The sequence below is a fragment of the Chelonia mydas genome, chromosome 9 (assembly GCF_015237465.2).
Source record: "Chelonia mydas isolate rCheMyd1 chromosome 9, rCheMyd1.pri.v2, whole genome shotgun sequence".
Taxonomy (NCBI): Eukaryota; Metazoa; Chordata; order Testudines; family Cheloniidae; genus Chelonia; species Chelonia mydas.
This window is the reverse complement of record NC_057855.1, coordinates 95,875,026-95,901,054: the sequence shown is the minus strand read 5'-3', so window position 1 is coordinate 95,901,054 and position 26,029 is coordinate 95,875,026. Positions and strand designations below refer to the sequence as shown.

At 40.3% G+C, this 26,029-nt stretch overlaps 1 protein-coding gene across 2 annotated transcripts in view; it reads left to right on the top strand.

Moving 5' to 3' along the window:
* Positions 1–201: 201 nt before the first annotated feature.
* The window catches only part of LOC102946133 (transmembrane 9 superfamily member 2), a 41,453-nt gene continuing 15,625 nt past the window's right edge, over positions 202–26,029 (top strand). The window contains exons 1-12 of one of the 2 annotated variants that reach the window (XM_007068665.4): positions 202–562; positions 2,773–2,840; positions 4,239–4,332; positions 5,405–5,532; positions 5,783–5,912; positions 12,112–12,239; positions 13,907–14,018; positions 16,343–16,419; positions 17,323–17,431; positions 20,124–20,256; positions 22,915–23,034; positions 23,221–23,278. In XM_007068665.4, the coding sequence (XP_007068727.3) occupies positions 260–562; positions 2,773–2,840; positions 4,239–4,332; positions 5,405–5,532; positions 5,783–5,912; positions 12,112–12,239; positions 13,907–14,018; positions 16,343–16,419; positions 17,323–17,431; positions 20,124–20,256; positions 22,915–23,034; positions 23,221–23,278 (1,460 nt within the window). In that variant the 5' untranslated portion in view covers positions 202–259. The remainder of the gene's footprint in view (positions 563–2,772; positions 2,841–4,238; positions 4,333–5,404; positions 5,533–5,782; positions 5,913–12,111; positions 12,240–13,906; positions 14,019–16,342; positions 16,420–17,322; positions 17,432–20,123; positions 20,257–22,914; positions 23,035–23,220; positions 23,279–26,029) is intronic. The other variant, XM_037909830.2, reaches the window with a different exon arrangement.

Here is a 26,029-nt window from a genome sequence, read left to right as displayed (position 1 = left end):
AGGAAGGTGCACTGGGGATGCAAGGACCCTGTTGAGGCTATTCTTTGGGCTGGGGGGTGGAAGGGAAGCGAATGGGGACATGGACAGAGCCCACAGCCATTGCCTTTGTTATTCACCTCCCCTTCCCCCCCAGATTAGAGGAAGGTATCAGGCAACCGCCTAAGGAGGCGCTTGACGTCATAACGGGTGGGCGGGGCCATTGTTCCTTCTCGCCTCAGGCACCGGGTCGCCCCCACGGATTACCCTGCCCGCATTCAAGATGGCGCCCAGGGCCTCATCATCTGGTGCCGTGGTAGGAGGCCGAGGCGCGCAGGCGCCGGGTAGCGCGATTGTGACGCCGCCCGGCCAGGCGCTGAGCTCGGCCCCTGCGCTGGAGCTGGGTGCAGCTTCGTCGGGTCCCGCCTCGGGCTTTCCTCCCTTCCCCGCAGGCGGGACGATGAGGCTGCTGGCTGCCGGGATCCTGCTGCTGGGCTGCTCGGCTCCTCTCTGCGCCGCCTTCTACCTGCCCGGCTTGGCCCCCGTCAGCTTCTGCGAGCCCGCCAAGGAGAGCGAGAGCTGCCAGGTGAGAGCGGCCCGCGGGGAGCCCTGCGTGGGCGCCCGCCGCTGCCTGGCTGGGCCGGGCTCCTGGGCTCGGCGCTGCTGGGGGCGGGCATCGCTTGTCAGGGGACGCTGGGGAGCCCTGCGGGTGGGGGCTCCTGGCTTGAGGCACCCTGCGAAGGGCTGGGGGGCAGGGGGGCTCTTGTAGGGCGGCCCCCGGCTGGGTGCGGAGTAGGGCCCATATTGGGGGGGGGGTGGTTTGTAGGGGGCGCGTCGTTGGGTGCGGAGCAGGGTCCTGTGTGGATGGGATGAGAGGATTTGTAGGAGGCTTCTTGGTGACTGTAGAGTAGGGCCCTGTGCCTGGGGTATGTGTGGGTGGGAGGGCTGTAGGGGGTGCCCAGCTGGGTATGGAGTAGGGCCCATAAGGGAGGGGGGTGATGACCCTTTCTCAGTGGTCAAATTTAGGGATCTTTGGGGCAGTCCCTTCATGGGGCAGCAAGTGGCTGTGGTGGGAGGAGAGAGCCCCACCCCTTTCACACCCAGTTCTCTCTTTCCTGTGGTGGGATTTTTAGGACGGGGATACATCCCATGGCTTTTAGCATCTCTGGTGCGGATGAGGTGTTGAACCTGCCTGTCAACCCTGGCCAGGTGCTTGGTGAGAGCAAGCTGCTTCTCAGAGGAACAGTGGATCTGTCATACAATGCAGCTTTTCTTTGAATAGCATACTGTACGTAGAAAACCATGAGGGCTAAATTAGCTGTTATCATGCAGGAAAAAGATCTTGAAGTTAGTGTGGATAGTTCTCTGAAAACATCTAATCAATGTGCAGCAGTAGTCAAAAAGAGCTAACAATGTTAGGAATCATTAGAGAAGGGCTAGGTAATAAGACAGAAAATATTATCAGGACATTTTATAAATCCATGGTATGCCCACACTTTGAACACTGCATGCAGTTCTGGTCACCCCATCTCAAAAAAGATGTATTAAAATTGGAGAAGGTACAGAGAAGGGCAACAAAAAAGATTGAGCATGTAACAGCTTCCATATGAGGAGAGATTAGAAAGACTGGGACTGTTCAGCTTTGATGACTAAGGGGGAATATGATAGAAGTCTATAAAATCATGAATGGTGTAACAAAAGTGAATAAGGAAGTGTTATTTACCCCTTCATTCAACAGAAGAACCAGGGGTTACCCACTGAAATTTATAGGCAGCAGGTTTAAAACAAAATAAAGGATGTACTTGTTTACCCAACACACAGTCAGCCTGAGGAACTCATTGCCAGGCTATATTGTGAATGCCAAAATTATAACTGGGTTCAAAATAAATTAGATAGGTTCATGGCTATTATCCAAGATGATCAGGGATGCACACCATGCTCTAAGCCTCAAACTGCCAGAAGCTGGGACTGGGCTGCAGGAGATGGATCACTTGATAATTGCACTGTTCTGTTCATTCCCTTTTAAGGCTTTGGCATTGGCCACTGTGGAAGACAGGATAGTGGGCTAGGTGGACGATTAGTCTGAGTTTCTGGGAACACTTTAAAACCAGGTGTTATCACACATTTGTGTGCATGATAAACTTTTTTTTAAAATGTTTCTAACCATTTGTTAGGTGCCCAGAAATCCTCTTGCTTCAAACTTGTCACCTATGGAAACTTGGCGGAGGGGCAAGACTGCTTGTGCATTATGATGTTGTGTCTTACTGCCATTGAGCCCTTCAAACAACATGCTGGTTTCTGCTGTCATTAGAGACCATATGGTGCTGAAAAATTGTCAGTTTCTTTTGTGATGTGGTGCCATAAAAATGTGAGAACTTCCTGCTCAGTTCTGCAAAGTGGGCAGTCTACTAGGAAACCTGATACCTGTCTTTTCAGTCAGTGGTGCGGCTGGGCTATGCTAGCAGCCTGGTAAGTGCTAATGTAGCTAGAGCTAGAGAGTTTTTAACCACTGTTTTTTAAAACCTGAGTTTTGTCTGCACTGGTGTTTACACAAGTGACTAGTGCTAGCTATTATGCTACTACTGGAAAACAGGTGCAAAGATTTTTAGTCTAGTCAAGGCCTTTAATGTAAGTCTTCCTAGCACTGCACAGCAAAATGTAAAGGATAAAAAAATGAATCTTTCTAAACTTGGAATGGGTTTAACTAGTTTAAGATACTTCTCACATGGGTAAAAGCCCTGTTGCCTTTTCTTGTATTACAGTGTATGTTACTTACATACTTTTTCATTCTTTTAGTCAAAAATTGAGCTCTTTGTGAATAGACTGGACTCAGTAGAATCAGTTCTACCTTATGAATATGATGCGTAAGTACATTATAGTACGATTCTAGAGTGTTTGAAAGTGTGTTTTCTATCCTCGCCTTTATTTTTGTATAAACTAAAGTAATGTGATTTGTAACTTGATACAATATGTTGAAAGGACTGTCAGACACTTGCTAGCTGGAGGAATAAGCCTACTACTCAGATAGGTATGAAAGATGACAATTGGTAGGGTTATCAGTTATAAGGGTTCACTAGCTATGTCCTGCTAAGTAATTCAATCCCTATACTATTGGGAGAGAGGGGAAGTTGCTGGGTTTTCTATTGGGGTTTTGTCCCTGGGTCCTGCTTTGGAGTTCTGTGTAGACATCTATTAGATGGTGGGGTGAATTTCAAATTTATCAGCTATCTGCTGTAAGACCAGAGGTTTCTGTCTCTTTTCTCCCAGTGCCTCCTGGTTGCATTCTTTACTTTCATTACTCTTACGCCCCCAGCCTCTGTTTTTAGTTTTTTGGGGGGATTTTTTGGTCCTTTTCTCTCAAGAATGTCACTGCCTGCCTTTGCTGATGCTTGTAGCTTTGCCAAGTAGAAGTGAGAAATTTGTGTGATTCTTAAATTTTACTGCTGAACGCACTGGGGAATAACAAATGGTACTCTTGTAAACTTTACTATGCTCTTCCTTGGAAAAGCAATGAATAGCTGCAGAGATACTGGAGGCTGGCTCAGTAAGACAACAGTACAGGTGTTGCATTAAATGCTGCAGAAATTGATGGCCTCCTCTCACACACTGGTTAGGAAAAGCTTCTTCTTCACTAGTTTCAAGTGTGTTTTTATAACATAGATGTACCCACAGAGATCGTGAATAGTTATATTTCCCTACCGTCAGCTGTTTCAAGTAAAGTAGAACTTCTGGACAGGTGAATGGATCTTTTTTGCATACTGGGATAAAAGCCATCAGATTTGTCCCTCTACAGAATATACACACTTGCCATGTTAATTATTTTCCATCTGTAAGGAATCTTTTTTTTTTTTTTTAAATCGTTCTTCATTTGACATTATGTCATGGAAGGAACATGAATAGTGCTTTGTATGATTTTCTTACTTCTTTTAGCCTGAAACTTATCTTACTTAAATTGCAGTTTGAAAACGGAACTTTGACTACAATCTTACAGTATATATTTTAAACAATATTGCTTGAACTATGGAGTGCGTTGGTGACTGATTAAAAAAGTTACTTTGTGCAGTGAATTGTACCTAATCTGTCTGCATTTGGAGTCAGACTTTCAATGGTATATTAAGGATCGTTGGTTTAAAAAAAAAAAAAAAAAAAAACACCTCATGAAAACTCCTGTATCAAGGACATAGCTTAACAAATTGATTTATTTTGAAACTGTAAATTTCAGCCTAAAATGTATTAATATTAAAGACTCTAATTTTTTTCAGTTTTGACTTCTGTCAAGATGAGATAGAAAAAAGACCTTCCGAAAATCTTGGACAGATCCTGTTTGGAGAAAGAATAGCATCATCACCATATAAGGTTATTCTAGCCATCCAAAGTTATTCTGGTTACACTTGATAATTACAGTCTTAAAAAAAATCTCTCCTTCAATAATAATTAGATGGTAGAAAGCAAGGAGATAACAACTAAGGATTTTGTACTATCACTATAAATCAGTATTTTGGTCATTGTTAACTTAGTGCATGGGAATTAAGAATTCCATCCTAACCTGCTAACACATTTTTTCCAAGAGTATTTAACTGTATATATTACAGAGATTATTCAAGTACACATGTGCAAAATTTTGGGCAACCTATTATGGAGGTTAGTTTGGTCCTCAGTATAGTTACCCTTACACACACAATTTGGTAGAGCTATTGGTGTGATGTGGCAATATTAAAAATGGCCCACAAGCCATTCAGAATACTTGTGAGCAGTAACTTTCTCTCGCTCTTAGGGCTTGTATATCCTAGGATTTTTAATTGTGTTGTAACATGTTAACTAACACAACTATAAAGTCTAACCACACTGTAAAACCAGATTAGAAATATAAATGTGTGAAAACACTTCCTTAATGGCAAAGTGCACTTCAGCAGGAAATGTCTGCTGTGCTGCTGAAATTTGCCAGCATTGCCTCATGGTTTGTCGTCATGCTCTATAGCAGCTGAAATTAAACCATAGTATACAAAAGGGGCATTGTTGGCAACATGGGTAATTTCATGATGCACTGTGCTAAGCAAAGCTAATGTGATTGCTCTCTTTACTGGTGCAATACTTTATCAATTTGCAAGGTGGATTATTTTTAAAAACCTTATGGTTAACATTTCAAATAGTTGTTTACTTGGAATATTCTAATTGTTGTAGAGATTTATGTGCTTTTAGGAATGTACAGATGAAATATTTTGCATAGGTTGTACATAAGCATTCTCTCAAACTGAGTTGAAACTACTGATATGAAACAAACTTTGGCTTCAAGAATTCTTTTTAGTGCGATAGGCTAGGATCTAGATTAAAAATAAACTTTGATTGAAAAATAATGGCTTTTTAAAAAGGTACTTTAGGAGCAAAATTTTAAAATTGCTCTGTGTGTGTGTGTGTGTTTTGGTAACAGTTTACGTTTAACAAAGCGGAAACCTGCAAGATAGCTTGTACAAAATCATATGACCCAGAAAAAAGTGATGACAAAAATAAACTGGCTTTTTTGAAGAAAGGAATGCAATTGAATTATCAACATCACTGGTGAGTTCAGACATATCCTGTTTTGAACTGTGAACAGCAAAATGAAAATTAGCATAATGTAATGAGTTGTTCTGAGAGGTGACACTTTTTATCTTTTTTCTCTCCAGTAATTGTCCTGTAACATATTATTCTTTGAGACCTAACTAAAATCCTTTTTCATATTTGCATATGAAATATAACTTAAAAATAACGGAATAATTAGATAATATTTCTTACTAAGGAGTTGCCTGTTTAAAATTTCTTTGCCTAGGATTATTGATAATATGCCTGTAACATGGTGTTATCAAGTGGAAGATGAACACAAGTACTGTAATCCGGGATTTCCAATAGGATGTTTTATTACTACAGATGGCAGAGTTAAAGATGCCTGCGTTCTTGATGTAAGTGGTGAGAGCTTATTTCTTTAATATGGCCAGATATGGGTCTAGCTACAAAGCTGTAGTGTTTGGGTCATGTCCTCATAAGTCTTTGTCATGTTTTTTTGTTTTTAATAAATAACCGTGTGCTTACAGAGTGTAAAACAGGCTTGATATACAAAACACAAATATAGTTAAATAAGATCTACAGTATGTCCATTGACAAAGGTAAGCACACCTATATGTAATCAAACGTTCCTCATTTATATACATTAGTGATTGTCTGCTGCAGCTTGTAGTAAACGCTATAGTTAAGGGTGCAAAATACCTTCATACATAAATTCCTGGTATAGCATGGGTTTAAACTTTCTGAAATTTTCGGACGAAACTTCCTGTTTAGGCTCTGGCTGAGGGGAATTTTTAATCAAGTTTGGGCAAAATCTGTGCAGATTTTCAAGTTCCGTAAGGGTGGAAAAACATTCTCTTCTGACAAAGTCAATGCCATATCTCCTCTGCCACTTCCCTAACTCAGAAGCAGTAGTGCTTTGAAACCTGAGCCCAGATCCTGCTCCATGCAGGCAAATCCCTGCGTTCATGCAGAACCCCACTGACTTTAATGGGGCTCATGCTGCATGCAGCTTATTGCAAGATCTTACTAGGAATGAAACCTTCTAGAAAACACCAAGAAACAGGTACTGATGTGTTTGTTGACAAATGTGTAACACTCAAAAATGGCAGTTAAATATACATAGTTTATTCAGAATTGTGGAAAGACTTGTCAAACCCTGCTTTGATGGAGAAAATAATTGTTAGCAGCAAGTGTGTTTAGTACTCCTGGTGGAATTCAACACCAAAAAATTAAATTCTGCACACAATATTTTAAAATTCTGGGAATTTATTTAAACTACCATACAATGGATGGAGAATGGGAGTGGGAAGCATTGGAGAAAATCCCCAAACCCCCTTTGTCTAATAATAATAATAATGTAGCTAGGTTTGATCCTTTATTTCTAGTTATTAGTCAACAAATATATGTAGCCATATGCTCAGTATTACATCATAGGCAACTAAAGAGTAAGTGAGGGCTGGGGTATCAAACTCAGTTTATATTGGCTACTGACTATCTCCAGAAAGGTCAGTAGTAAACAGTTCATGGCGCACATTTTGACTGGAAAAAGTTTGTCTGAAAATTTAGACCAGTTCTAATCATTGAAGCACCATGAGCATTTATAAGGCTACACTGTCATTTACAATGTCTCCTTTACACCACTCTGGCAGGGTAAAGGAGCTTTAAAACTTTTACGCTTGTTTTATGCTTCTGGGGAGATTCACTAAGAATGGGAACAATTCACTAACAGCAATGGAAACAACTTAGCAAGCAGGCTGCTACATTTTTACTCCTGGGGGAATTCTGTCCCCAAAAAATAAAGTATGCAACAAAAAATTAAAAATTCTGCGCACAATATTTTAAAGTTCTGCATATTTTATTTGTCAAAATAACACCATATAATCACATCAAAATTATTTTTTGTAATTTATTTCAAAATACCTGTCAACAAGTATGTCTGTAACGATTCATAGAAAAGATTCAGAAAATGTTTTTTTGACAAATTCCTTACTAGGCATATTAATACAGAACTCTGAGTAATAATTCATTTAAACTACAATACAGAGCTGTATTTCCCGCACGCATCAGAAGCAGTGCAAAGGATTGGGGGATTCAGGGGTAATGGAGGAGCTGAGGAAGAGGGAAGTAATTGCTCGGAAGGAGCCTGGGTTTGAACTTGGAGGGTTGTTGGGTATGGGTGGGAAAAGTACAGAACAGTGGGTTTTCTGTTTTGTTTTGTTTTTTTTATGGGGCGGGGAGGGACTGTTAAGGAGCTTTCCCCATGCAGACCCTGGCTGACCCCTAGCCTCTCCCATTCAGTCAGGCACATCTGCCCTGTCCCCATGTGTCCCTGCACTGCCATGCACTGCACCCGCTGTCCACATGGGTCCCTACATCCCCACTCAGACACCCACTCCCACCATCCAGCCCTGCCCCTCCCTCCCATCCCCATGTATCTGTTTCCGCACTCAGCCATTGCCCTGTCTGTATGTGGCCCTGCATCCCCTCCCCATGTGTCTGTGCCCGCACTCAGCCACCCACTTCCTGCTGTAGCTCGGCACCGCCTTCCCCTCTGCTCACATGGCCCTGCACCTCCCTCCTATCTGTGGCCCTGTGCCTCCATTCCCATTCAGCCCCTGCCCCAGTATGTCCTCCCCCACTAGCCCTTATGAGCCCCTGTCTGACCCGCCAGCAACCCCACTCTGTCTGTCCCGTGTCGTCATCCCCCTCCCCCCCCCCAATAGCCCTTCTCTCCTGACTGGGCCTGCTGCTAGGAAGGCTCTGCATGCTCTTTCTCTTCCCTAGCTGTCTGGGAGCTGCTGCTCTGTTCTGGCACCACAGCGACCTCTGGTCTGCAAAATATGGAACTGCAGCAACATTCTAGCAGAAGCTTTTTTTCTGCGCAAAAAAAATAAAAATATGCGTGACTCATTAATTATGCACATGCACAGTCATGCAGAATTCCCCCAGGAGTACATTATGCTCTGCACGAGGGGACAAAGCCTGCCTCACACTTACCTCCAAACATCCTGAAGCCCTGACCCTCCATGCTGGGCATGTCACAATAGCGAGCTAGAAGGACTGTGTGTGTGTGTGTGTGTGTGTGTCTCTCTCTCTCATTTGCTTGCATGCATGCACGCCCAGCCCTGCCACGCCCCTCCACCCCAGTAGTGATTGACATGTCCCCCACACGCATGCCCAGTCCCCCCCGCCCACAGGCTGATTTACGTCTGTGCCGGCTGCTGGGTGCAGGGGGCGAGAAACTGCTCTTGCGGCTTCCCTTTACTTCCTCTCAAAGTCATTTTTCTGCAGGGAAGCAAAACAGTCTGTGGATGACATGAATTCTTCGCCCGTGCAGTGGTGCGGTATTCCTCCAGGGGTAGCGTAGGGGAATATTGTAAACTTGATGTCACTTAATGCTGTTATAATAACAGGGTTCATACGTGAATACATCAATAGAACAATATTTTATGGATTAAATATGTACAGTAATAGATCTAATAATTGGCTGGTAAATGCATATTGACTGAATCAAAGATAGCAAGTTGAAAACTCCAAAGCTTAAACTTCTCTGGGTTTTGATACACAAGTACCAGATGATTTTCCCAGGGAGATCAGTATGTAATACTAGCCTATTTATAATGTGTACATTTTTGGATAAAGCACTAGCTCTGCTGTACAGTGCTTCTGCAGCAGTGGATATCATAGCCTGGTAATGTCTGTGTATAGATGAATGGATTAAATATATTTATATGGCATTGTGCCAGAGAAGTAACTGTCATATGGGCAAAGAAGAACACAGTAGTTATGCCTATAAGTTTAAATTGCAAAGGTGGTAGAATGCTATGCATCATTCCAGCATATTTTAAAAACACACCAAAATACATATTCCATCCGACCTAAATTTAGAAGCAATTAATGCATGCGCGCCCCCCCCCCCTTTTTAAAAAAATTTTAAAGAGGGATAATAGAATATGCCAACAGGGCTACTGCACATCTAATTTTTCAGTGCCTCCAAAGCCCTTAATTTAGAATAGTTAAACGGCACAAAATGCCAAAGAAAACAAACCAGTGACTAAATACATAGTTACTGGAGAGTTGTAGCAAAATGTTCGAAAACTAGCACTATACCAATAATGCAAGGATTTTGATCATTGGGGAAGGAAAAGACTCCAGAGTCACTGGATCTTAGAGGATCAGATATTTCAACACTAGAACTCCCCAATGTTACTTTTGTTGGAATCCTGGAAGAATACTGATCTGCGTGCTTTCAGAACAATGACAGATTAATCTGCAGCAAAGTATGAGAGGAAGAGGGCATTTTTACCGGAAAATTCAGGTAATGTTTCTGGGTGCAAGGCACGTTACTAAGAATAATTGAAATGCTGGGGAAGTGGGTTGGAGTGAGATGGAAGTGTTTTTGAAGGCGTTTTGAAACTGAGGCTAACTGTTAGTTTCACTAACACTTTCTGGGACAAGCTATTAGCAAACAAACCTCTTTTGGGGAAAAAATGTGGAATGGGGGCAGAAAGGAAAGTTCAATCAGACTTAGTTATGTTAGGCTTTTTCTACATAGTAAACTTCATTGTTGTCATTTATTGTGATTGCTCCTGGAGCTGCAATGATGGAAGCTATAGAATAGAGGGGACTCAGTATGGGGTTTTAAAAAAAGTCGCTGCATTGTTATTACCAGTGGCTAATTATGGCTACAGAATTATGTGTTTTGATATGCACTGCAGCTTCCATCATGGCCATTGCCAGTGGAAATGCACTAGTCGTGATTAATGATCAGAAAGTTTGCTAGTGTAAATTTAACATCACCTCTGGATCGGTCATCTGAGGAAATTGAATAATAGATCTAAAATATTTTAGTAATTTATTTAAACTACAATACAATGGATGGAGAATGGGAGTGGGGAGCATTGGAGGAAATCACCAAACCCCCTTTGTCTAATAGTAATGTAGCTAATATGGACCCTTTACTTCTAGTTATTAGTCAACAAATATATGCAGCCATATGCTCAGTATTACATGATAGGCAACTGAAGAGCAAGTGAGGGCTGGGGACTCAAACTCACAATTTATACTGGCTACTGAGCATCTCCAGAAAGGTCAGTAGTAAACAGTTCATGGAACACATTATGATAAGAAATTTTTTTCAGTCCAAAAATTTAGACCAGTTCTAATCACTAAAGCATTTAGTCACTAAGCATTTATAAGGCCAAATTGTCCTTTATGATAAGGCTCCGTTACATCACTCTAGCAGGGTAAAGGAGCCTTAAAATTTTTACAACTGTTTTATACTCCTGGGGGAATTCACTCAGAACAATGGGAACAATTAACTAAGCAGGCAGGCTACTACATTTTGCTCTGTTTGAGGGAACAGAGCCTGTCCCACGTCTGCCTTTTCAGAAACAGACCAAAGTCCTGCCCCTCCACGCCAAGCGTGCTGCAGTGGTGAACGAGAGGGGCAGAATGTGTCTGTCTGTCTCTCTCACATGCGCATGACTACCTAGGTCCCCCCGGCGGTGATTTATGTCTCTACTGGCTGCTCTGGGTACCCAAACCAACCTGCCTGCCCTGCCAGGGAGGGGGTGCATGACCGCTTTTGCAGGTTCCCTTTGCTTTCCTGTCAGAAGTCATATTTCTGCGGGGAAGCAAAGAAATCTGCAGGGGCCATGAATTCTGCACAAGCATAGTGATGCAGAATTCCCCCAGGAGTAATAGACTATTCAGCTGAAGAACCACATGTTAGGTTAGAGATAGTACTCACATCTCTATGCTCTAGCCCAGTGGTCCCCAAACTTTTGGGGGTCACTGCCCCCTCCCTATCTGCATCCCACCGTGGCCAGGAGCAGGACTGTGGCTTTTGGTGGGAGGATGACTCGGACAGGAGTAAGGGGGCTGAGGCTAGGGTCACAGCTGGGGGTAGGTCTGGGGCAAGGAGTGGGACTGGGGACGGAGCCATGGCCAGGGGCTGAGGCTGGGGGTGGGAATGGAGCTGCAGTGTCGCTGCAGTGGGGGCTGACAGCCGGGCCCGCAGCCAGGTGTGGAGCTGCGCCAAGGCTGGAGTTGGGCCAGGGGTGGGGCTGGGAGCCAGGGACTGGAGCAGAGCTGGGGGCGGGGGAAGGGGCTGGGTGGTGTTCCCTCCCCATCCCCCATGGGGGCTGGCCTGGGCCCCACTGTACGCCCCCCCCCCCCCAGGTTCCTCCATGCCCCCAGGGGGCATACCCCATAGTTTGGGGGACCTCTGCTGTAGCCATTAGAGGGGGGACAAAGAGCTACAGTTAGTGTGGGTTACATGGAGATAATAGAGGGAGTAGACTTTTAAATCTGGACTGGAGTGTCTTATGATGACCTTTCAAGACTGATGTAGACTGTTTTAAACCTTGTGGAATGCAAAGTTTATTCTTTACCATTATTTTCTTTGCTTTTTGTAGATTTGTTATCTTTCTAATGTCTATTTTGAGAATATACAAAATACTCCTCATTCCTCCACCCCTTCTGTGTCTCCCCCCCAGACCCCAGTATTCTTTTATTTTGGAGTACTTGGATCTTTGACTACAGTATTACCTCTCCACTGGAAATGTTTTTCAAACATGTAATATTTTGCAGTCTCAGTTTCACAAGAGGGACACCTTCTACCTCTTCAACCATGTTGACATTACAATCATGTACCATAGCGGGAAAGATGAAAGCTGGCCTGGAGCAAGACTGGTAATGGCAAGACTGGATCCAAAAAGGTAATTACTAGTAGACACCATTTTAATATGCTTCAGTGTCTTCAACCATGGGTAGTGAAACTAGAAATTACAGTTGAAATAAAACAATTTCAGTTTTTCTGAAGAAATGTCTGTGCTCTGTTGACTATTGTAAATCTTTGAATACATTGATGTATCTTCCTGACTTTACTTTTTGAAAGTAAAAATGAATGGTGTGGAGAAAGTGAATAGGTAAGTGTTATTTACCCCTTCACAGAACACATGAACCCAGAGGGTCATCTAATTAAATTAATAGTCAGCAGGTTTAAAACAAAAGGAAGTATTCTTCATATGACATACAGTCACTCTGTGGAACCCATTGGTTAAGGCTAAAACTGTAACTGGGTCAAAAAAGAATTTAAGTAAGTTCATGGAGGATAGGTCCATCAGTGGCTATTATCCAAGATGGTCAGGGATGCAACCCTACGCCTTGGGTGTCCCTAGGCCTCCGACTGCCAGATTCTGGGACTGGATGATAGGGGGTGGGTGTATCACTTGATGATTTCCCTGTTCTGTTTTTTTCCTTTGAAGCTTCTGGCATTGGCCATTATTGGAAGACAGGATAGTGGACTAGATAGACCACTGGTCTGATCCTTTATGGCCATTCTTGTGTTTAGTGGTAATAAAACTGACTCATTAACACTCAGAAGCCACTATTCAATGCCTTCATTGTATTTCAGCTTTCTCTTCACGTCAGTTTTGGCTACAGGGCTATGCAAGAATGTTGAATGATGGGGAGATGTATTTTCCTATTATCCGCATAATCAGAAATGGCTGAACCATGTTTGCTCTAACTTTCTAAAGCAGGGGTGGGCAAACTATGGCCCGCGGGCCACATCCGGCCCGTCAGACCTTTTTGATCCAGCCCTCAGCTCCCCCCTCCCGCCCTCCGAACCCCTTGATCCCAACCCAGAGCCCCCTCTTGTACTCCAAACCCCTCATCCCCAGCCCCACCCCAGAGCCTGCACTTCCAGCCAGATCCCTCACCCCCTCAGCCCCGTGGCCCAACAGCCTGCCCCGTCTCTGATACTCCTCCTGCCCTCCACACCCATTGGTCCCAGCCCGGAACACCCTCCTGCACTCCAAACTCCTCATCTCAGGCCCCACCCCAGAGCCCACAGCCGGAGCGCTCACACCCCTCCCCTGTACCCCAACCCCCAGTCCGGAGCCCCCTCCTGTTCTCCGAACCCCTTGGTCCCAGCCCCACCCCAGAGCCCGCACCCCCAGCCGGAAACATCACCTCCCCCCCCCGGAACCCCAACCCCTAGCCTAGAGCCCCCTCCCGCACACTGAACTCCTCATTTCTGGCCCCACCCCAGAGTCCTCACCCCCCAGCCAGAACCCTTATCCACTCCTGTACCCCTGCCCCCAATTTTGTGAGCATTCATGGCCCGCCATACAATTTCCATACCCTGATGTGGCCCTCAGGCCAAAAAGTTTGCCCACCCCTGTTCTAAAACCTCAAACCAAACCCTTCACATGTTCAGAGGTGAAGTCCATTTTAATGGTGGGAACAGGGAGGCCTTTTCTCAATAAAGAAATTGTAAAACTGGTGGGAAAAGATACAAAAAAAGTAGATAATAATTTTGAAGAAGTTCTCTACCCAATACAGCAGGTATGAATCTTATTTAAAATTTCTGTCTTGCTAGCTACAAACATACAGATAAAAACAATTTAAATTGTGGAGGTCCCCCTATGGAGATTCCTGGTAAATTCACAAACAAACTGGATTTGATCTACACTTATTCTGTGAAATTTGAAGTAAGTATTATTAATGTTTTAGTAACAAATCTCCTAAATTGTTTGGATCCAGGTTCTTTCTGGCAGTTATGTATTTATTCAGTATAAATGTTTTCACTGTTTTAATACAGTTTTATGAATATTAATGTGTCTGAGGAACAACTTGGGAATGTAAGCAGTTCTGTAGGTAAAAATATTAAACATCCAGTCCCAAAGTTCAGAATGCAGTAGGAGAGCACTGTGAAAAATGACTTCTAGAAGCAAATTTCTCTGTTTACAAGTAAAAAGAGGGCTTTAACTACCAGCTCTGAGTTTGAAAGCCACGCAGGGTTTTTCTGTGATCATGCGTCATCAGTAATGAAAATATTACAGGTTAAATTATGCTTTCAGTTACAACAGAGCAATCCAGCTGTCCTCAAATTCTAATCTGCAAGTGGAACTTTACCTGTCTTTCTGATGGTTAAAAAGGAGATGAAATCCAGATCACTCTTCTGTAGCTTCATTGGTTCTTCAGTGTTAACAGCAGTAAAATTAAGTAAAACTTAGATTTGGCATTAAAGTTTGCAGATCTGGCTCTAAACACAGGGAACAGAGCTATTGGTTCATGTAACTCTTCTACATAGTCACTGTTCACAGTGGATTGCTAATTTAAGCAACCCTCATATTGGAGAGAATATATTTGTAGATAAACTTTCTTAGGGACATTTTTGATTTTATAATTTACCTACTTTAATGAATGAGTTTATAGTGAGCATATTTTTTTTAGTTCTTGTCCATCTGATTTGAAAGTGTCTTCGTTATTACTTTACCCAGACACTTGCAAGCACTAAACTAACTACTGGATTAGTGGCTTTGAAAACAGTCCTTATTTCACCTAATACATCACAGGCAGTAAGTAGTAAATCGTACTTGTGAATGTGTTTTTACCCTAATCTGAAAAGTAACGTCTTATGGGTGTGAGGATAGTTCAGTTTCCCTGTTGCTTCAAAAATTGGTACCCCTGTTCAGCCTACCTTAAAAAGTGGCAATTATGGTTTGTTTTTGTGATGTAAGACACCTGTCTACTAGGAATTGGACTGAGAGCACTAGTTCATTTTTGCGAAGACAGCCATACAGCTGTCATATGATAATAGCTTTCACTATCCACCCATCTGAAGTTAACTTGAGCCTACCTTGAGGTTATAGAATATAGAGCCTTGCACTTTTCCCTTGAGCTATCCAGTCCTCCTTAGACTTGCCAATTTTACTACATGGGTGAACCTCCTGTCTATTAACATATGTTTAAATCTTGAGGATAAATTGCAATTTATCATGTCAATGTTGTTCAGTAACTTACAAAATGCATTATGCATTTGGGACACTTGTTTTTTCAGCAAGAGTCGATAATTCCTGCTAGTTTAGGTATTTCCAGCAGATGTCACTATTTACATCTTAAATATCACGTACACTTAAAATTGACTCTCTGCAGTTTGCTGCCTTTAAACTTTACTTTAGATATAGTCAGAATGCATTTTTCTAAGGAAAAAATGCAATTATTTATTTAAAATATAAAATTAATAAACCAGTAAAGTCAGTAGTGGCTGTTTTATGGATCCAGGACATTTACTTCTAAAACTAAGTAAACTAAGCCCATATCTTAAATAGTAATAGCTTTATGATTTGTTATCGCACTTGCATTGTTTTAGTTTGGCCACTGTTTTATCAGTCTGATTTTGCAGTCTGCACACTGAAGAGACAGAAATCTGCTCTCTGTTCTACAGCAGCTGACTTTTGGTAGTGAGGCCATGATAGACTGACCCATTTGACCCATTTTGAAGGGTCGGGCTTTCAGACCTGTGCATGTGCAAAAATATACACATTTGTGCACTTGCTGTTTGCATACAGCGCATACAAAAGTTCAACTGGATGCCAAAATAGTAAATTGCACATCGTTTTCTGAAAATCTGATCCAGTGAATCATGATCCATTTACCAAATTGTGGGATGGTAACTTCACAGAATAGCTTGATGAACTGACATGAAGAGGTGAGTTCAATCTTATGTTGTACAGTTTTACTCTGAAGAACACTGATCAATATAAACTGTGCCCAAAAACATTACACATAATTCAAAAATTACAGGCAATGGACATTATAAAGTAAGTTACAGAGAAGGACAAAGTCATAAAATAAAGCAGTCAGAAGAAGAGATTAAAGAGTATAAGGCAGGGAAAAGACTGTATATAAAATGAAGATTGGAGTCAAGTAGATTATGCATACTCACTAACTTTAGGAAGTGGCATCAAAACCTTTACTCCCCCACAGTCATTTTTTTTTGTTTAATCATTTTGTTTCACCTTGTTTATAGGAAAATGATATCAAGTGGGCTTCCAGATGGGACTACATTTTGGAGTCTATGCCACATACCAACATTCAGTGGTTTAGGTAAAATTTTTAATTTATGGAGTGAATAAATCTTGCAGTGAAGCACAAAGATCTTATCCTTCAGTTTTCAGGATATGTAACTCTTACATGTAAAATTAAGTCTATTAGTTTCCAAGCAAATGAACTTCCTTGTTTCAATACGTAAAGCAACTTTTATCAGTCTTGGATGTCTTGGGAGCAGCTAAAGTATTGCATGTCACCAAAGGAATGTGCCATTAGTATCCAAAAGCAAAGTAAAAACATGGAGGTTGCTTTATCATCTTGTTCTGCAGAGCTTTTGGAAGGTTACTGCCCATCGGTTTTCTTACCATTACCATCTGGCTTGCTCTGATTACCAAATAGAGGTTATCTGTATAAGTTTTGTTTTTAATATTAGCTACTGCTGTTAAATACGAAAGATAGTCAGTGAGGTTTTTTATGCAAGAGAATGTACCAAAAGATCTAGTGTTTATGAATTAATGTATAATTTGTACAGTAAAGAGGAAAATGTGTGCTGTACATAAATGCTAAAAAAGCAATACATGTTGTACATGAAATCTGATATTTAATATGTAACTAATTTGTTTAATGGAATTACATAGATTTGATTGTATTTCATATGTATAAAATCCATTTGGCAAAAACCAGTTGGGTTGAGATTCTCTAGTATTCTCTGCTCTTCAGCAGAATGGCTTTGCAGGGGCTTTCCTAGTTTTGTGTTTTAGTAGTATGTCCTATTATAATTTATTTTTTCTGTGTAGGAAAACATTAAAATTTAAAATACCTGACAGAACTACTTACACACAAACTTGATATCCAGAAATGTGCTTCAGACTTCAGATGTGCACATCTTATGACTATTGTAGTGCATATGCTGGAGTCTGAAAAAGTGGATAGAAACTTTGAATTTTTCTTTATCTACAGCATAATGAATTCCCTCGTAATTGTTCTCTTCTTATCTGGCATGGTGGCTATGATCATACTAAGGACTCTTCATAAAGATATTGCAAGATATAACCAGATTGACTCTTCTGTGAGTAGAACTCTTATGGTTTTTAGATCTCATTTTTTAGGAAGAAAAATCTATTAACTACAGTTTTGAATGCAGTCTAGGAGGTCAGTATAAGTAATATGTAGACATATCAGCTCTTTGAGAGTAATAAATGGCCTTACTAAAATTTCAGCTTCTCCAAAGAAGGGAGTATTTGGTGCAGATATGATTAAGAGGCTCAGTTTCCCACCTCGATTTGACAAACTTTTAATGTGGAAGGATAAACTTTAGGGGTAAGCAAAGGTGAGGTGTGTTCTATTCAGATATTTCAAAGAACTTAGTGTTGAGTGCCTGTGCACACGCTTGGATGTCTTGTGAGGGACACTAACAAGTAAACCTGTAATGCATCAAGTGATGGCTATAAAGGCAAGCTGAGAATTTCTATACTACTATATGTAGGTTTCTGCGAGTCCATTGTAATGGTAAAAACCAAAATCATTATGCCTCTCTTGCTGGTTAAATTTAATCAACCTGAAGTGAATTTGGTACGACTTTGTTCCTTTTTAAAATACAAATAAACGTGCTCTCTGCTGTCCTATCGTAATCTTAATGAAATATTTTTTAACAGGTTTATTTGGTTTCTGCACTGGATGGGGAAAGGACTACTTCTACATCTTAAATCTAAAGCATGAGGTTCATGGACATAATACTGTCATTTAGAGAATTGTTTTCTAGTAATCGTCAGTTGTAGATGTACACCTCTTCATTTTAAGGCCTAAACATTGCATATTTCAAACCTACTTGTTTTACAGGTTTGAAATACCAAGCTTGCAGTCGGACATAGAATTTTTATCGATAGTAGTCTAACTGCTGTTTCATCCAGATGGTGGGACCAGGTTTAGCTCTGGCATAAGCAGATGTAACTCCCATTTTAGTGGAGTTGTATTGAAAACAACAGTTGAACCTTCTCAGAGGCAGTGTGGCTCTAAGTCCAACACAGTATTTTAGGGTACATCTACACTGCAATAAAAAATCTGTGACAGTGAGTCTCAGCGCCTGGGTCAATTGACTTGGCCTTGTGGGGCTCAAAATATCAGTGCAGACGCTTGGGCTGGAGCCTGAGCTCTGAGACCCGCTCCTTAGTAGGCTTACTAAAAATCCAACTCCATTGAGTGGGGAGTGCTCTGGTTCACATAAGACAAACAAGGACTCAGGCTGCCCAGCTTGATCTGATTTTTTCAGACATACAGCACAAATAATGCATCAACTTTCAGAGCAAAGTTGGTGGTGGGACCAGAACCTGCTCTGTTTTCCAAGGAAAGTATTTTTGCTGACTAATTTCTCATGGAAAATCTAACTCGTGTTCTTTCACTGGTTAAACCTTTCCAAATGTGCCAATAGAAAGTGTTTGCCTTGTCCCCTGTTGGATTGGCATAGAAGGCATGCATTTAGGAGGTCCATCCTGGAAAAGAACATTTCTTTTTCAGTTTTCTTTTTTGGTAAATTAAAAATAAGCATTTGTTTCAGGCAACAACGTTTAAACCAATGCTTTGTTTACTTACTGGTTTATGAAAAAAGGCTTAGTAAGGACAATAGAAGCTTCCTGCTTTTGGAAATGAGAACCAGATTTATGTGGACTCCCACAGCAAAGTGCACTGTACTTTTGGGAAAGGAGTAACTAGAAGACTTCTGTCCAGGAGGAGAATTTATTATGATACTGAGTTTGGCAGCGTTTCCTCCATGTTGTACCTTAATAATCATGTTCCCTGTTACCTAACTCTGGATCTATGGTTTCTGTTTCCCTGCTGACATAACACTTGCTGTAAAACTGCTTTCTAAACACATTAAAAAAAGTCCCACTTGCAGCATACCCCCAGCTCTTGAGAATTGTTTATCAACAAGGTGGACACAAAGCTCCTCACACTAGGGAGATGATGAAATGTTCCATAGGAAATGAAGAGATGTTGTCAGTCATGCAGTTCTGTTTCCCTTCCTTTCCACCTCTTTTCTGTGAATGTTTAATTTTGGTACCAAACACCCCAGGGAAATATTTACTGATTACAGTTAGGCTGGATGATGTGTAGGGAACCCAGCACTCTTTGACTGAATGGGGCACAGCTATTTTAGCATGGGCCAAGTTTGTTGGAAACCACCAGTTTTTCAGAGTTGACTGCTGCTTAGTTTCTCCAGATTGATATTCCCTAAGACTCAGACTACATTAGTTTATTTAGCAACATGACAGCAACATGATGAAGAACACAATGGTCTCAACTTGAGAATTAACAGGGAAGATATTTGGAGCAGAGGGAGCCCAAATTTGCACTTACAAAGTAAAGCAAAAAGCCCGTCATTACTTAGTTATTGTTACTGAGGCGGATATCTCTTTTGCTTGTCTCAAAGCATAATTATTTAAACCAATGTGAATTGCTGTATTCCAAGTTAAATTAAATGGAATGCTTTCTTTTGCTTTACATTCACGTTGACCTTATGAGGATCTTTGCTAATTACATTGTTTCTCTGCCACTCTCAAAGGCAAGCATTTTCATGATAAATCTTGCCTGTTTCTTCCAGTAAACCATGAGGGGACTGTAAAATCAGTGAGTAATGAATCAATGCAATTAGTCTGTCTTTGGGCCAAACAGAAAGTTAATCAAACTTTGAAAGCATGTTTCACATTTTGCTTATATTCATTGCTGAATTATGTATATTTAATAAAGATGTTGCTATTATGCAGGAGGATGCTCAAGAGGAATTTGGTTGGAAGTTGGTTCATGGAGATGTATTTAGACCTCCAAGGAAGGGAATGCTGTTATCCGTCTTCTTGGGTCAAGGAACGCAAATTTTCATTATGACATTTATTACTCTATGTAAGTATAATAAGGTTTATTAAAATTACATACTTACACCTTAGTGTAATTGTAAGAAACATGAAATGATTTCTTGCATCGCTGTCTATCCTTTTGATTGGTTACAAATCCTTCCTTTTAAGAAAAGAAAAATACATTTGCCTATAGTAATGACCCAGATGTCTGCAATAACGCTATTGCAAATAGTAGTGTTTTGATCATTATCACAGCATCTCTCTATTAGGGCTAATTCACATGCTATAGAAGTGAAGTAGCCCCAGTCCAAATCCCCTTTTTAAAAGTTGTTAAAAATATACTAGAAGTCCACGAAAAGAAAAGGAGTACTTGTGGCACCTTAGAGACTTACTTCATCGGATGAAGTAAGCTGTAGCTCACGAAAGCTCATGCTCAAATAAATTGGTTAGTCTCTAAGGTGCCACAAGTACTCCTTTTCTTTTTGCGAATACAGACTAACACGGCTGTTACTCTGAAACCTGTCATTAGAAGTCCACACTTACTCATCATGGTCCAATAATACTTGGACCCAGTAAGGTAAGTTCAAAGACGTTTAATCAAAGCTCTAATATTTTTCAGAACACATTTTTTCTGATAAATTTGATATAACAGTCAACAGTCATTCTGAAATAAGAACTTGAGTATGTGCCAATAAAATGGCACTGAATCAGTGCTCATGTAACTTGAGCTTGGCACAAACACCTAGATACAGCCATAACATTGTAATCTCCTTCAAATTATTATACTTCGTTGTTTCATATAAATCTTTTACAACTCCCTTTGTTACTACACAGTAAAATATTGGAACATACTGACGTTTATATATTTTTGTAGCACTTGGTATTAAATCATTTGTTCTAAATTGTACATACCAGCAAAACATTATCTTCTGTATATCTTGATGCCAAGCAAAAAAAACACATTCTTTGATTAAATGTTTCAGACCAGAGAACTGGTCTACAGTAAATACGATAGAAGTCCAGATAAAATGGTAGCAAATTCAGACTGACCTTCAATACTTGCCGTTATCTATAAACATCTTATGCGGGGAAAAGGAAGGGATAGCCTGTTTTCCCTTTTAGCATAGGTCATTAAGCAGAAGGGTCAGTATATGCTTGTCCTTGATCCTCCTCTAAAATATATTCTTGCCATATTTAACATCATACTGTAAGATGTTGGCTTTCCCTTCTGGCTTGTTTTTAAGCTTTAATTTTAATAAAGATTCCTGTGTGGTGCTGAGCGTGAACAAGGAACCATCAGTTCTGTAGCCTTTGACTCCCATAGAGCATAGACCTGCCAGTGGCCTGAAGGCTGATTATGTAGCTGTTCTGCAAGACCATTATCAATAAACAACAAGGAAAACTTGCTGTTAGAAGATAAGACTTCATACAGTCTACACAGTGGTGTAGAAGATTTTTTTCTGCCTTTTTGATTGTTCATTAAAAGTAGAAATGAAAATCTTATGGGGAGAGGAATAACTTTTTGTATTCAATATTTTAAATTTTAAAAGAATCACACCAACAAAATCCCAATAGCCTTTGACCAGCCCGAGTAGGGTACTCCTGTACAGGTTGGTGAAACAAATCAGTAATGTAAGATATGATTATAATTCTGGGTTTCTAACATTCTGTTGGCCTTCTTCTGTTTTAGAGTTTAAAAACTTGGTGAATTATTTTTAACAGTGAAAATGGCAACTTTTATCTTTCCACTTCATCAGTGCTTTTCTTTGTTAGAAGATCAGAACATGTAAATATGTCCACCCCAACTCACTGCATTCCTAGCTGACTAACATTTCACACAGAGCATTACTTTTCAGAGTTCTAGTTCAACATCCTTTTCTCTGTTCCTAATGTGTTTAAATGTAAGTATAATAACTTACCTTTTTGTGTCTTCATTGGTCCTTCCAAATCCATGACAGTTCTTGGAGTCTATTTCCAAATACAAAAATTTCACATACCACTAATTGCAGAGTCTGTAATTGAATAACTGCCTTTCAAATCTGGGGTTGCCCTTACAGTTTGTTCAAGAACTCAAACTACCGCCCCCTTTTTTTCCTTTTTAAATATGGGGACCTTATTTTCCAGATGGTCTACCTTGTTCCTGAAGATAAGCATTGTCCATCATGGGAGCTGTGATAACCCTTTGTCTGGAGTTCGAAGTTTCTAAATTGGTTACTTAAGATCCAGTCCTATTATCTTCATGCTTCTTATAACTACCTTTTTAAAAAATAAATCACTGCTTTTTACTACTCTGGGCCTACTTTTCTTGGACGACTCTTATGGCATGTATTAAACTATTATGGTTGCCTATGCAATAAATGTACTCTTACAGAAGCATCATTCTTTAAGCTTTTAAATGCTGATTTTCAAGCTGAAATCTCATGGTATAGTTGTTGGAGGAGCAGAGACTTCAACCATGTGCCTCTCTTGAAGCTGTTTAGCCACAGGAATCTTAGCCTTTTGAGTATGAGGTAAAAATACACAAGCATTTAGTTCAGTTATGCCCAGAGTGGTGTGCACTTGTGACTAGTTGGTATGTGTGCGTATGTATACATACACATATGCTGTCTCAGTGAACTGGATAAACCTATGTGCTGTGGCGTGAGCTATAGAATATGCTAATAAAATGTGACAAATGGTTTATTCCTTCTTTTCACATCTTTAGTTCTAGCTTGCCTTGGCTTTCTTTCTCCTGCCAACCGAGGAGCTTTGATGACCTGTGCAGTTGTACTGTGGGTCTTGCTGGGAACTCCTGCTGGTTATGTATCTGCTAGAATATATAAGAGTAAGTACCATTGCTTATTGCATATGATACAGCATGTTAAATTCAGCATTGCCAGGCATTATATGTAATTCAAGTTGGAGCTGATGTCTCGGATATCAGATCTGCTCCTTGCTGTCACACTGCAAAATATTTATAAGAGGTGTTACATTTGAAACTCTCTAGTAATGATTTTTACTTATTCCTCAGCATTTCGAGGTGAAAAGTGGAAGACAAATGTTTTGCTGACAGCTCTGTTGTGCCCTGGGTCAGTACTTTTTGTTCCTTACTCTTACGAAATTGTTCTTTCCTGTATTCTTGTATATAACACAAATAAAGAAAAATACTGATTTCTTAGCACAGAACTCTTTCAGGGGCTGTGCCGTTGCCTTTATTGCTTCCCTACTTTATTTTCCTTTCTACACAGAACATTTTAGAGTGGGAAGAAAATCTTGTAAATCTCCTGTATTTGAAGAGTTTGCAAATTGCATAATGTTGTAGAACATGGCTTTTCAACCTGGGGGTCATGACCACCCCTCCCTTCCTTCATAAGTAGTCCCAACACTATGGAGGTGGGGCCTGAAATGTTTTTTTGTTGTTCTAAGATGGAAAAATTTGTGAACCATTGACTTAGTTGTATTGTTGCTGCTGCAATTAATCCTGATATAATACAACGGCTCTTCGATTACAGCATTCAGTATTTTCTAGATACTCACGTTAACATTAGTAGGGACTATATTTCATTGTAAATGCATGGCTTATTATGGTGGCTTTTTGGAAAAGCTATTCTGCTAAGAGCACCTTTATAAATCAGGGCTAGATCCTATCCCCATTGTAGTCAGTCACACTATTCGTACTTAGTATACAGGAAGTAGGGTTAGGTCTGAGATTGTAAGTTTAGTTCCTTACTAATTTGGTACAAACACTTTATCTTGTTGTTTGTATCTTGAATATATTGGAATGTTCTTCTGGTGAAACTATGTAATAGGGACATTAGTGTTCTATACAAAATTATTTTTATGACTAAAATAGCAGCTGTGTGCTACTACAGTGAATAATCTTGCTAAAGACGGGACTAGAGACTAGTTCATGAAGAACAATGTGGTGCTCTACATGTATAGCTTTTAAAATTGGGTTTAGGAACATTTCATTTGGAAACTAGGGTTTCAGGTATGTTTTTGTGTCTATGTACCTAAAAATATAATTTAAAATTAATGTAATATATATAATTGTACTGGAAACCGTAGAGGTAATTTAAAGTGGTCCTTTAAGACAGAAGGTTGCCTATTAGAGGTAGTCCTTGGCACAGCTTTTTGGGTGGGTGGTAGAGTGGAAAATAAATGTATAGAATGTATATAGTAGATTATTGGCATTGTGAATAACTAAAGCAATTTTTCTGATTTTGTGTTCAGTAAATATCTTGAATTTGGCTTCAGATTTTTATTCTGGATAACCTATTGCAGAATGGAGTTTAACAAGATCTGTTTTCAGCAAAACGTCTGTATCTTTGTATGAAGACAGATGAAAAATAAAATTAATAAAACATGGCTTGGTTTGAATAAACTAGAATTGGATCGAATGAAACCTGATGTATTGGGTGACAACTGAATCTGTAGTATTTCTATGTGGAAATCTTATTCCTAAACAAAATGTGCTTCAGTCTCCCTGCTGTCATTTAGATATCTTCACAGTGCAGAGGATATTTATCTGGAGAAAAAAAATCATGCTGATAATTTAAATTCCAGAATATATTCAGTTTCATAGAGGAAGCAGAATGATTGGGGTTGGTAAAATAAGAACAGATGTCTTGATTATGCTGTGCTTGTTCAGTGAAACCGCATAATGTCATAAACAGCCCAAGGCAGTTATATACTCAGTAGACTGAGTTTATATACAGAGTATTTTTCCTTTATCTTTGGAAGGGGAGAAGCAGAGATTGGATTACTGACATGGACAAGGTCTAAAATACACCATGCAGGGTTTGCTTTAACTGCATTTAATTACACATTTATAGGGTGCTACTCACAGGAATATTTGGGAACCGTTTGTGCAATGGCTTGCCCACTGCTTTCTCTTTGCATGATGTTGTCCACTACAATGGAATGTTTAGCTTCCTCTGAGACTAGTGTAAATTCTACTTCAAGAATTCTTGCATATGAGTCCCAGTGAGTGGTTCATTTTACAATGCCCCTTCCTGGGGCTGAATCTTCTCCTGTACCCTGGGTGGTGGGAATCCATGCAGATTCCCAGATGAGGTTCCCTGGCAATGTATTTTATTGCTTTATTACTGGATGGAACATGTTTGAAATCTTAATCACTTCTCTCAAATAATTAAAACTGGGTTTCAGTCTCATTTGTTGAAAGGATTTTCAGAAAGCATATGGAAAGGGTGCAGGAGAGCATGACCTAGATCTTAATTTCCAAAATAGAAGTCTTTAAAAACTTTGGTTTTTTTTTTAAATGGAGGGTTTAGGGGAATAAAATGGGGTGAGAAAGTTGTTTGCTTTGTGACACAATTCTGTACTAAAAGTGCAAGAAGACTGTCGAAGAGGACTTCTTCAGGCTTAGAAAACCAGCCTTTAGGGCTTAGTAAACTCTGAATAGTTTTTCCTTTTTATCGATGTTTTTGAGAAAATGGAAGGTATAATGCTGATTAAACTGAAGCAATAACACACTCTTGCTTCAGTAGCTTAGCTCCCTTTGAAACTGAATCTCTTAAAGTAGTACAAAGATGTAGTGTTGTTGAACTAGCACATTTTTTTTGTTCACTTTTTATATATTGTGTCCCATGGCTGAAGAGAGAATTGGTTGTAACAAGAAGCTTTTTCTAGGATTAGCCTGTGGTAGCTCTGATGTAGTTTGTGGTATCTTGAACAGTGGGTTTTGCCAGCAATGACTGAATTTGGCAGAAGGAATAACAGGTTCATTAGAAAAGAGCTATTTAAAAGCATTACCAGAGAATTAGCAGTGATGGGAAAGGAAGGGCTGGCAAAGTACAGTACAGTCAAGAGAGTGTTTG